At 38.8% G+C, this 13,545-nt stretch overlaps 1 protein-coding gene across 1 annotated transcript in view; it reads left to right on the top strand.

Annotated features, from left to right (window-relative positions):
* FREM2 (FRAS1 related extracellular matrix 2) overlaps positions 1–13,545 on the top strand; it is a 166,175-nt gene that overhangs the window by 70,601 nt on the left and 82,029 nt on the right. The window contains 2 exon segments of the mRNA XM_005901576.3: positions 1,464–1,610; positions 7,761–7,991. Of these exon segments, the coding sequence (XP_005901638.2) occupies positions 1,464–1,610; positions 7,761–7,991 (378 nt within the window).

Genomic DNA, 13,545 nt, shown 5'->3' with positions numbered 1-13,545 from the left:
CTCATGTTATATTCCTGCATTGACAAGCATCAATATTGTTTCTGTATTTTAAGTGTTTTAAGTATTTCAATAAAAATTTCATATTTTTTTGTTTAATGGCTGAATTCTCTTTTGTTTATTTTTATATACCATAAAAATAATAAATTCTAAGATTTTCTATTTGGAGGCTAGTACAGAATGTATCGCAATGCACAGTCCCTTACAAATATATTTTTGCTTCTCCCATAGAAGGACTTAGGAGAGCACATGGTATGAACATCTTTTTGTTTTTACATGCATTGCCATGTAGCTGTCTAAATGGCTTGTGCTAATTTACGATTTAAACAGCAATAAACAAGAAAAACAATTTCCTTACGTAATCTCAGCTGTACTGGGTGTCCTCTTTCATCTTTAGCACATGTCATTTCAAAGCTCAAAGATGCTGCAATTAAAAAAAATTTTTTTCCAGCAAAGATGAACATTTTTTTTCACGTGTTTGTTCACTCACTATGTTTCTCCATGTGCAGATTTTTTATTAAAGCCTTGATGTTTTCCTGTCTCATTTCTCTCTCTAGCATAGCCTTGTGTGAACTCAGAAGGGAAGAAACTGAAATTAAAATTGTGCCTCTAGCTGTGTTTAGTATTTGGGCTTTTTCCCACCCTTTTACAGAAAGGCTTAAAAGCAATTATTGATGCCTTTGTTTATAAACCTCACCTTACTCTGAAATAATTGGTGTAGATCAAAGGAAATAGAAGGATACATGCACAGTGATCAGCTGATAACCACTTCTCTTTTCTTTTACCTAGCAGAGCAGCTTTCACATTATAGAGATCACACACAAGGTTTATTTTCCCCCGCATAGGAAGCCAGCTCCATTTTGAGGGGATGGGGGGAGGAGAAAGCCTTATCTTCAGAGTAGAATGAAATCAATGAAAGGAGCTGTCTGTTTGCTCTAAGGAATGGAGTGGACTCTAGCGGGGAAGGGAGGCGGAGAAGGGATATTTGTTTTTCCTTAAGTGGTTATAATTAAAGCCTTCCACCCAATTGCTCAGTGAACCAGAAAAAGGTATTTGTGAAGCTGTGTGTGTGTGTATGTTTAACACCACGAAAACGACTTGCAGCATTCTTTTTGGCAAAACTTGCTCTCTAGCGGCACCTTGTGGGGAGTGACTCATCCTTCAGCTGGAATATTTGATTTTGTGAAGAAACAGAATCGCTTTTGGTAGTCCTGTGCTCCTTCCTAGTAATCCATTTCCCTTGCTAAAGACTAAGGCATTTTGCGAAGATTTATGTCAGCTATTGTGTGTCTTCGTAACAATGGGTGGACAGTAAGCTGGTTTTCCTTGGATATATTCTAGATTGTGAATCAAGCCAAGTAACTAGAGGGATTCTTAATGCTACATCATTTGAGTCATCTTTGGAATGTCTAAGGTCATTCATTAAAGAGAGCACTAATCTGAGGCTTTACACTTTTGTTTTCCAGGTGGAAACAAATTAACCAAGCAGCATTTTCGTCTGAATTGGGCATGGATCTCCTTTGAAAAGGAATATTACTTGATCAATGAGGACTCCAAATTTCTAGATGTCATGCTTAAGCGTAGAGGTTATTTGGGAGAGACTTCCTTTATAAGTAAGTTTAATTTGCACTTCTGTCCCCATATCCCTTTTTCTATCAAAATTTCATGATTTTATAATAATTAAAAAATGTTTCATTTTTTCTGGTCTAGGTTTAAAGCTTAGGGAGAGATTGACACTTAAAGGCTCTTTAAACTGCTAACAAAACATACCAAAAGTTTTGTGTTGAGGCTAAATCAAAGAAACAAAGCTTGAAAAATAAGGAATATGTAATCAGAATATATATCTCTTCAAAATTTCTACCTACATATGATGTTGCCCTGGTATAAATTAATAACAAAAGGGCAATAATCGCTCATATGTGAAAATAATTTAAATGTCACTAGATCTTAGAAGATTGTTTAGCTGCTCAGTCATGTCTGACTCTTTGCAACCCCATGGACTGTAGCCTGCCAGGCTCCTCTGTCCACAGGATTTCCCAGGCAAGAATACTGGAGTGGGTTGCCATTTCCTTCTCCAAAATCTTAGAATAGGCTCAAGCAACTCTGTAATTTATAAGATAAAAGTCTGCTGAAATATCAAATTATGAAAGCTAGTTTGATAATAAGTAAACAAGAAACCTACTTAGTGACCTATTAGGCATTGAAGTATAATTTACTATCTGTTGCTTTCAAATGTTCTAGTAGGTCACTAAAAGTTTCAAGAATCCTAACACTACATAAAAGGTATACGTTGCTACTTTTTTCCAGCATTAACAGAAAGGTGTTAATAAACATTAATCATTTTTTGCTGCTTTACCCCTTTATGTAAAACTGAGAGTCAGAAACACATGAGTAAAACCTTTATCAGCTCTAATCTCACATTCAATTTCATGTAAGTGTAAAATAGAGAAAAGTAGGTATATTTGTACTTTTAAGCAGCCATTTTATCAGCACAAAATATTTGGCATGTTAGTGAAAAGTGATTGCCTCCCAGGCAATTATATTATTTTTTAGTAGCCTATGTTATATAGGGGCTTCTCTGGTCTCAGTGGTAAAGAATCCACCTGCCAAAGCAAGAGATGCAGGTTCAATCCCTGGGTGGGAAAGATCCCTTGGAAAAGGAAATGGCAACCCACTCCAGTATTCTTGCCTGGAGAATCCCATGGACAGAGGAGCCTGGCGGGCTACAGTCCATGGGGTCACAAAAGAGTCAGACATGATTTAGTGACTAAACAAGAACAGCAATGTTATACAGACATCTAGGCTCATAGAGTTTTCATGGGGTGAAATAGCTTTCATTGAGAGTATCAACTAAGGTAAGAATCTAGGGAAATGTTGGCAAAATAAAAAAGCGGATAACCCTGTGTTTGTTTCCAAAATGATTATTTGAAATTTTACTGGTCCACAAAATTAAAAAACTTTTAACAGTAGATCCATATCAATGCACGTACACACACACAGACACACACACACACACACACACACACACACACACACACACACAAGCCCACACATACACATTCCACACACCAAGCTTTTGCCAGGACCACTGTCCCCACCCACCTGCCAGGATTCCTCCTGATGCCTGCATGCAGTATATTAATTGCCCCTGATTTCAAAAATGCTTTTTGTTGTTTTAATTTTAGAGGAGGGTTTTCCACACCGTGCTTTGCCAGCTCCTCAAGATTGTTCTAGCTTCAGAAGTACTGGTTGACCCTTAGACCCATCCCCCAGCTTTGCTTTTAGCACATGCCTCATTGTAGACAGTCATTTACAGTCTGTGTTTAACCTTCCAGAGCACAGTGAATGCTCTTATTGCCCTTAAAGACCTGTGCTCTTTCTCTGCACACACAATGTGACCTTCAGATCAGAAATCTGATTAATTCTGTCTTACATGGTCAGTGAGAGATGTGCCTTAACTGTGCTTTGTGCTTGAAAATATAGCAGATAAGTTGCAGGGAAAATAATAACTAAAAAATAGAGCATCTTAGCGACTCTTCAGCAAGGTTTCATCTATTTGCGTGTTACCTAAATTCCCACTCCTAGTATGTGAATTTAATTATTCACTCACTTAGTCACTTGATAGGAATGGGAAAGTTAATAGTTGAAAAATATTTTCAAAATACCAAACGTAAAGCAGAAGCAATGTTATTACAAATTCAATAAAGACTTTAAAAATGGCCCACATCAAACAAAATATTTTTTTTAAACTCTTTTCAGATTTTTCTCTGTTGCACTTTTAAGCTGGATGCTAAAATACTGAATGAGTGCTCTTTTTTTTCTCCTGCAGTTCATTTTTTTCAATGAACCAGTATTTCCTTCTAGTATGGAAACCACTCACAATCCTATAAAGGCTCTATAGCTCTACTAGGTTAACCTCACCAGGTTACTTAGTAACCTGGGGTGATGGAAAGTTGGAAAGACTTCTGTGCATGGCCCTCACTCATCAATCATTGAAGATGGTAATAGAATTTACATTAGGACTGGAATGGGAAAGTCAGGTTAATGTAAAGGGTGATCCCATGGAAGTTCTACAATGGATATTTTTTCATATTACTGTTCCCCTACAACCTCCAATTTTATGTATGGACATTTAGAATTGGATAGTTTTATTATAGCTAATGGGGCTTCCCAGGTGACTCAGTGATAAAGAATCCACTTGCCAATGCAGGAGACTCGAGTTTGATCTCTGGATAGGGAAGATCCCCCTGGAGGAAGAAATGGACACCAACTCCAGTATTCTTGCCTAGAGAATCTCATGGACAGAGGAGCCTGGTGGGCTACAGTCCGTAGGGTCACAAAGAGTCAGACATGACTGAGAAACTGAGCATGCGTGCATTATAGCTAAAGACAGGAGTTGCTTACCTACAGGCACACAGATAATAAACCATGAGTTTTATATATGTATTTTCCCAGAAATAATCGTTCATTTTATAACCACAATAACCCATTGATAAATTAAATCTGTATTTGCATTTCACAGAAGAAATTCAATTTCAAACATATAATTGCTTCCAGTTATCAAACATTTACTAAATACAAGCTATTCAGCTAAGCACATTAAGTACTTTATCCATCGCTTTTTACACTTTACAATCCTTTATTCACTAACTCAACTAGTATTTTATGAGTGCTTGGTAAGTGCCAGACACTGTGTTAGAAAATGGACTATAAGGTAGTGACTGTCATTATGATGTTGTTGTTTAGCTGCTAAGTCACGTTTAATTCTTTTGCAACCCCATGGACTATAGCCCACTAGGCTTCTCTGTCCGTGGGATTTCCCAGGCAAGAATACCGGAGTGGGTTGCCATTCCCTTCTCCAGGGGATCTTCTTGCCCCAGGGATCGAACCTGTGTCTCTTACATCTCCTGCATTGACAGGCAGGTTCTTTACCACTAGCACCACCTGGGAAGGACCTTACTTAACCTCCATGCCATTTTTCCATACCCCAGGAAGAGATGCAATTGTAAATTGTAAATTCAGTAAATCAGAGTAATATGTTTTCTTTAATAGTTATCTTTGAAAAAAAAACATCAATTTAAGCCTAATTTGTAAGCTTTTACTTTCCAGAATTCTTTTTGCCCCGTATAATAATATTTCTATAACAGGTATGGTTTTACCAGATGAGTATTTGTATCTCCAAGTAGGAGCAAAATTTTTGAACATTGACTATGTGACTGTCTTGCCTATTGCATTCAAGTGTGGACCATCTCCTCCACAATCTGTACACCATTTCTTCATCCTTTATTAAAGTTAGGCACCTCTGTCTAGGGCTTCGTGGAGGTATGACGTATTTCGTATGTGTCTACCCACCCGTGTGAGTCTTACGCATGTTACATGAGGATCTTGTTAAAATGATTCTGATTAAGTAAGTTTGGGGTATGGATTTAAATTCTGAATTTCTAACGAGTGCCCAGGTCTTGTTCAAGCTGCTGACCCATGGACCACACTTTAAGTAACAAGGTAGACTAGCCCTGTGTTTAGAGTAGGTCTTATGTGTTAGTTATGAAAAGGGAATCTTTATTTTTACTCCAAGCAAGTTTAATATTCCATCTGGCTCTTATTCAACCTTTTAAAAAAGATGACATGCCTTTCATTGTTTTCTCATGTTTGAGAAACATGTCAAACAGTTTAAGATGACAATCTTTCCCACGAAATAGAAATCTATTTCTCTTCATTTGATAAATCAAAGATACTGTCTGTTTATACTTCACATCCAACTGAAAATCTCTTATAAAATCCACCAGAAAATTTCTGGGTGTTTTTTTGGCAGCAACAACTGAGATTTGCTTTTGCAGTTTATTTTTTATTAGGTTGGATGACTTAATTATCAATTAGAAGGATGACTAGTTGGAACTAGCGGACATTCCTTATGTTGTACGGAATCCTTCTGGTTTTTCACTGCCTTTTGAATCTCTGGGAAAATAATGCATTGTTGATGAAACAAAACAAAACAGAAAAGTGGGCAGTAGCTATCAGAGGCAAAATAATAGATTCTTTTGCTGGTCGTTCCACTGGGAATAAATGGGTCAACGAGCCGCGTGTGTGCTGGAACCTCAAAGAGAATGATTCCTTTCATCATCACCTTGGCAGTAAATTGTAGTGGATCTAAGAAGTGTTGACAGCCACTCTGTGTGTTCTAGGAACCAGAGAGCTAACAGGAAGTCTGAAATGCTCAACAAGATATGTAGTGCTGAAATTCCTGGTTCTGTGCCCCTTTTTTGTTGCCATTCAGTAAATTATGCTTTACCTCTTATTGAACGATAGGCAATATTTCTGAGATCTATAACAAGTGATATATTCAGATGAAGAAATAAAGTTCAAATTGTTCTTGCATAAGCACACAAGGACAGAGGTTTTATCTGTTTCGTCTAGTGCATAGTAGGTGCTCTATGTATATTGGTGGTTGAATAAATCTTACTTGGTCCAGTTTCTAGTTTGAAGAACAAAGGGACTTTTTTTTTCTGGAAACAAGATAATTTTTTCTTAATTGAAAAATGATGTGAGAAGTGAGAAGTGATGCAAAGAATTCATTTTCAGATTTTTTCATTCCAATAGGCTCAAAAGTTTATTTTTCTCCTTTTAAATCTTTCTACCAACTTCTCTGAAAATGACCAATGTTTAAAGGAATATATTTGAAAATTATCCTATTAACTTGAATCATTAAGAGGTTCTGATTTAGTACCCAAAGATAGAACAAGTACTAACTGCAATTTTGTAACTTTTATGTGATGTTGAATTTGTTGACTCTTATTCATCGCTTTATAGATAATATATTTTATTATTTGAGTATGTGGCATAGTAGGCAAACAAAGATCTTCTCATAATGTTCTTAGAGACTCAGAGATCCTTCAACCTTCCCAGCTAGTGGAAATTGACCTTGCGTGAACCCACAGAGTAGGCCAAACATACTGCTCACAAAAGTCGTATATATTTAGCTCTCCAGTTCTGTTCACTTGGCGTCATGGAATTCTGGAGCGCTCCACAAAGAAAAACCTGGCAGTGGTCATGTTGACAAACAGTAAATTCGATTTTTTAAGGGTTCTAATGTTGAGTGAATATAGTAAATTTTTATTATTATTCTTGGTCATTTACAGCTCAGATTATCAAAGAATTCACTGACTCACGGAGTCTCTTGCTGGCTTATATTTTCTAGTTAGAGAATTTTTCTCAAGTTTTAAAAATATGACACATACAATACAACCCATGCAAAAAAGTAAGTGTGAAGAGTTTTTAGATTACATGAATTTGTGGGTGTACGACTGTTTCAGAGTGTGAGCATCAGTTTCCTCTATCTCACTTTACAAGCAGTTCTAATACAAACTTAACTCAAAAATATATGACGGAAGGACTTCCCCACTGGTCCAGTGGCTAAGACTCTGTGCTCCCCCTGCAGGGGGCCTGGGTTCAATCCCTAGTCAGGGAACTAGAGCCCATATCCCTCAACTAAAATTCCTGCTTGCCACACTAAGACCTGGAGCAGCCAAATAAATATATTTTTTAAAAAAGAATATGTGAAATAACCATACTGGGGCCACAGTAGAACAGAAATCATGGACTGTTAATACCTACAACAAGACACTTAAAATTATCCATTTCATGGAATCGAAGCAGGATTTACTTTGCACTGCAGGATATCGTAACACAGAATGTTAACAGCAAGGAAAACCTTAATAACCCAACTGAAAATGACACTAGGGCTATGATGTTGTGTTTTTGTGAAGGTATTGGCACAAGAGACGGGACTGCAAAAAAAGACAAGGACTTCAAGGGCAAAGCACAGAGGCAAGTGCAGTTCAACCCAGGCCAGACCCGGGCCACGTGGCGAGTGCGGATTCTGAGCGACGGGGCGCACGAGCAGTCCGAGACCTTCCAGGTGGTTCTCGCAGAGCCCGTGCTGGCTGCCCTGGAGTTCCCCGCGGTGACCACAGTGGAGATCGTGGACCCAGGAGATGGTAAGAGCGACCGGCACCTCGCTCGTGTTGTCGCTGTCGGCTTTTTATAACAAAGCACTTTGCGGAGGAGGTTTTTACATGTAATGTTTGGATTTCCATAGCGCAGACTTTTCTAGATGAATGGGTCAGCATTCTTAGATATGCTGCTGGATTGGGGAACTCAAAAATGAAAGAAGAGAAGCTGTACTTTTTTTAAGTCAGTGAACTACGAGTATGCATAGGATTATCGACATGTACATCACTGATCTCATTTTTCTAGAATTATTTCATGACTTTGTTGTTGTTTAGTCGCTCAGTCGTCTCTGACTTTTTGCGACCCGTGAACTGCAGCACACCAGGCCTCTGTGTCCTTCACTATGTCCCAGAGTTTGCCCAAGTTCATGTCCGTTGCATTGGTGATGCCATCCAGCCATCTCATCCTCTGACGCCCTCTTCACCTTCTGCCCTCAATCTTTCCCAGCATTAGGGACTTTTTAAAGTCTTTTAAATGTCGTTTAAACAAATACTTTAAGGATTAGACGGTTTGGGGATTAATTTGTTCTCCATATAACACTTAATTATTCAAATTTATTCATATCTTCATCAGTCAAAACTTTTCATCCTGCCGTACGTTTCCATATTTTTTACATGACCGCCAACCCACCCCGGCTTTTTGGTGAAAAATCTCTTGAATCATTGCTCCTAACTTCTATGAGATCATGTTCTCTTGTCATTGCACAGCCTTGGCTGATGTTGGTTAAAATGAACCTCACTGCTTTTGAGTGTAATTTGACCTTCCCTTCCCCTGCCACACTCCTACAGTCCTGACTTGTCTCACTGCAGCCAAGAAGGAAAAAAAGGTTGAATTGGCTTTTTGAGGGCTGGCATTTATACAAAACTTGGAGAGACTCCGCTAAAGCTGAAATCCTGTCAGAAGACAGACATGACTTTCTTTCATACTGCCAGCCTACTTTATTTCATCAGCCAGAAAACTCTTAAATGGTCTGTGAAGATACAATCTACTGAGTACATGAAATGGAGACGTATGTGGAAATCTCTGGGTTTAACAACAGAGCATAATTAAAGAAAGAGGATGGGAGAACCGGAGCTCCGGCTCTGCTTGTTTAACATCTTTATCCTTAGTTGAAAATGAAGCTCAGTTATGTTTATCATTTCCATTAAAGAACAGTTAACAATTTAATTACATTCAATTTTATCTGCATTATCTGGGAATAAACAATTAAATTTTCTTTTAGTCCTGAGTTTGGGGTAAGTTTTGGGTAAGCTAGCATAATAAAGCTTCTCTCTTTGGAAGAAGCCTATGACAGCTTTACTACATATAAACTGGCCCGTTAGTTAGAGCTTATTTGAAGCCATTGCTTGGTATTTGCCCATTGGTATAATTGCCATACTGACCTTAAGGAATAAGACACTTAAATTCATGTGCTCTCCTATTTATAAGCCCAGCATAACACAGAATACTCTCTACTCATATTAAATCTGAGAAGTGGGGTTTTAATAACAAATACACACAGGTACACACACACACACACACACATACTCTTTATATAACCTTAAAGGCTACCAAATAAAAACTTGCCATAATTTCATCTTATGTAATGGTCATCTAAGCTGTCTTGGCATTTTCTGGATGAAGTTCAACCCCATTCATTCCAGGCCATGATCATCCCTGTGATGACTGACAAATGTTCTGATACAGCAAATGCCTGGTATGTTCCTTGTCTTGTTGAAGACCAGTGGTCTTGAAATTACAAGACCTGGCTTTGATTCCCAACTCTACCATCTCTAGTTGTCTGACCTTAATCAAGTCAAATAGCTTTTATTACTATTAATATTATTTAATTTATCAATTATTAATTAATTATATTTTATTAATATTTTGCTTCCCAATGAACAAAAAAGAAATTCTTATGAAAGAGTTCCATAAAAACAAGAAGCACAATACAAATACGGTTGTTATTTCTCTTACCATAAATATAATGTTTGTTAGATTTCATATTCACAGATTAAACAATCTTTTTTCTTTCCACAAAGGATTGCTTTCCTAACCATTTCAAAAGTTCAGTCGTTTCTTTCTACTCTCTCTTATAACTCTTCACCTATAAATTCACTAGCTCTAGGAACCATTGTGTCTATAAGCTCTCTTGCTGCATATTAATTCTAGAACATGTTATGAGACTGTTTTTGCATGCATTAAAAATGTATCCAACTCACACTGGTGCTGAGTACAGCACTCTGTATTGGGGATGCAAAGATAATAGAATAAATCCCCTCTATCAAAGAGTGTATGGAGTAATGGGAAATAGAGCTCTATACATAAGTGATGGCAACAGAGTGTGATGTAGTAGGACAAAGAATAATGTAAAACAACAAAGAAAGTGCCTTATGGGAACAAGAAGGGGAGAACAGCAACTCTGCTTTGTCTTAGGCTGGGGACTGCTTTTACTTATGAGCCATTTAATATTATATAAACACACACAAGTACGCTTTTGCCGGTTCTTTACTTACCCATAACTGGCACTGATAGTGATAATAACTGAAATTCATGGAGCACTTGCCGTGTGGCAGCCAGTATCCTCAACACATTTTACACATCCTTTCATTCACTCCTTTACCTCACTACGTCTCAGGCTTCTGTACCAGTGTAGGCGTTTTACTTGATACAGTTCTTCTATTTGAATTCGATTGCTGTGAAGCATGGGTCATTGTCTTAAGAGAAAGAAAAAATTACTAAACACTTGTTCAAAGGTCCACACACATTTATACGTTTCTGGTACCAAAAGGTCAATAAGAAAAAAAAAATGGTACAAAATAAAACTATTTCATGTGATGGAAAACTTTCCAAAATAAAAACATTTAATGATATGAAGGAAGATTACCCAAAGATTCACTCTAATCAAACTATTTGCATAGTGCTTTAGAATAATTTTTGGACCTCATGGTATCCTAATGTGAACTTACCATACTTACTATGTGACTTATATATGTTTTTATTAGTCTTATTTTTAAAGTTCCTATTAAATTAGCCTATTTATCTGTTTTGGAGTTTAAAAAAAAAGAAACACGTTGAAATGTAAGAAAGCTTTCCATCCATGTTCGCCAATCATTGGCAGACTCCACATTCAGTGCCATTTGTTGGTTAGTCTGAGGGCATACGGGCAGCCTGAAGATGTCCCAGAATATCTTCTGGGTCATTTTTGAATATGCCAAACTTCTTAAAGATGATGGACACTCACTACCTTCATCCAGGCACTGTATTTTTCTTTCCCTTCTTTGTTCTATTATAGCAAAGAGTTTTAGGAGATATTTTTTCTATCCTGTTTTTAGCAGTCTCTCTTTTTCAATCTGCTCAATATAGTTGAGAAAAGGACATCTTTCAGATGTAGTTACAACTGTTTTATTTCTGAGAACAGAAGTCATTTTTTGCCTGAGTTACAGTGCAGTCAAAACCTAAAAATAAAATTGCTGTTAAATGAATCAAAGTACTCCTTTCAACTTAGCCACACAGGCTAATAAAGAGTACATTCATTGTATTCGACTTCATCTTTCAAAACAAAGACTAGTGAGACCAATCTGAAGACATAAAGGTAGCACACGTTCCTTGTCAGGAATTCAGAGATTTAAAGAAATGAAAGTCACCTGTGGTCCTACCGTGTGAAAATAACCAGTGTTTACCTCTCAGGGGATGACCCTGCGGCCACTCTTTTCTGTGTCTCTGTTTACTTAGTCAGGGCTTCCCAGGTGGCACAGTGATAAAGAATCCTCCTGCCCATGCAGGAGACAGGAGATGCAAGAGACGCAGGTTCGATCCCTGGGTCAGGAAGATCCCCTAGAGTAGGAAATAGCAGCCCACTCCAGTATTCTTGCATGAAAAATCCCATGTACACAGGAGCCTGGCAGTCTACAGTCCAAGGGGCTGCAAAGAGTTGGACACAACTGAGCCCAGCTCACACATTTACTTAGTAGAGAGTTCAACTGTTTCTCCAGTATCACCCTTGCCTTGTCTCTCGGTGTACACAGTAGTGTGTATCTATTAATCACAGACTCCTAATGTATTGCTCCCTCAAGCTTTTCCCATTGGTAACCATAAGTTTTATTCCACAATAAAACTTTTCCCCTCCTCTGACTGCTTTGGGTCTCAGCCAAATACAAGTAATGGTGGCTGACTCCCCTGCTATCAGTTCAGTTCAGTTCAGTCGCTCAGTCGTGTCCGACTCTTTGCGACCCCATGAATCCCAGCACGCCAGGCCTCCCTGTCCATCACCAACTCCCGGAGTTCACTCAAACTCAGGTCCATTGAGTCGGTGAAGCCATCCAGCCATCTCATCCTCTGTCGTCCCCTTCTCCTCCTGCCCCCAATCCCTCCCAGCATCAGAGTCCTTTCCAATGAGTCAGCTCTTCACATAAGGTGGCCAAAGTACTGAAATTTCAGCTTCACCATCATTCCCTCCAAAGCTCTGAATAAATCGCCTTTGCTTGTTTCATCCCGTAGGGTGGTCTTTGTTTCCACAGTATCTTGCTCTGAGTAATACCAAGGTGCTTCCAGTGGACTTTAGTCCTGAAAGCTCCATGGATCCACCTACCATCCACCTCATCACCACTTCACTGGCCCCGTGTTCTGTCCTGTCCTCCTTGCCCAGTTTACTCGAACCGTGTTAGCACCCTGGCCATTCCTTGTATGGGCTTCCCTGGTGGCTCAGTGGTTAAGAATCTGCCTGCAATGCTGTAGGAGACACGGGTTCGATCCCTGGGTCAGGAAGATCCCCTGGAGAAGGAAATGGCAACACCCCACAGTATTCTTACCTGGGAAATTCCATGGCCAGAGGAGTCTGGTAGCCCACAGTCCTTGGTGTCACAGAGTCGGACACCACTTAGGGACTAAACCACCACCACCATTCCTTGTATATACCTGGCCCGGGGCCCTTTTCACTTGTTCATACCTTTGCCTGGAGTTCTGTTCTCGAGTTACTCACATGGGGTATTTCATTATCACTTTTCAATCTCAGCTAAAATGTGACTCCATCAAAGAGACTTTCCTGTTTAATACAGACCTGCCACAGCATACACATGCCCCAGCCCTCTCTACACCCTCAGGACCCTCCATCTTCTCCATATAATTTGTCACCTCCTCACATACTATGTATTTTCTTGAATATTTGTGTATTTTCTTCTTCTTCAGTCCCAACTAGAATGAAAACTCCATGAGACCAGGGATTTTTTTACTTCCATATCTCCTCTGCTTAGTTCAGTGTCTGGCAAGTTGAAGTCACCCATCAACGTTTGATAAATGAATAATTAGTTGTGAAAGCTTATATCCACAGCTTTTTTAATGGTGACATTTTTTAAACTTGTATATCAGAGTCCCAGGAGAAAACAAAAGACACATTCAAAATTAGCAGTTTTAAAATACTTGAATAACAAGACTATTTGCAAAGGTGAGGGCGAGGATTGGGAAACCACCAGGGCTTCTCAGGTGGCACTGGTGGTGAAGAATCTCTGCCAATGCAGGAGATGTAAGAGACGTGGGTTCAATCCCTGGGTCAGGAAGATGCCC

The sequence above is a fragment of the Bos mutus genome, chromosome 12, assembly GCF_027580195.1.
Source record: "Bos mutus isolate GX-2022 chromosome 12, NWIPB_WYAK_1.1, whole genome shotgun sequence".
NCBI classification, from domain to species: domain Eukaryota; kingdom Metazoa; phylum Chordata; class Mammalia; order Artiodactyla; family Bovidae; genus Bos; species Bos mutus.
This window is presented reverse-complemented; position numbering and strand designations above follow the sequence as displayed.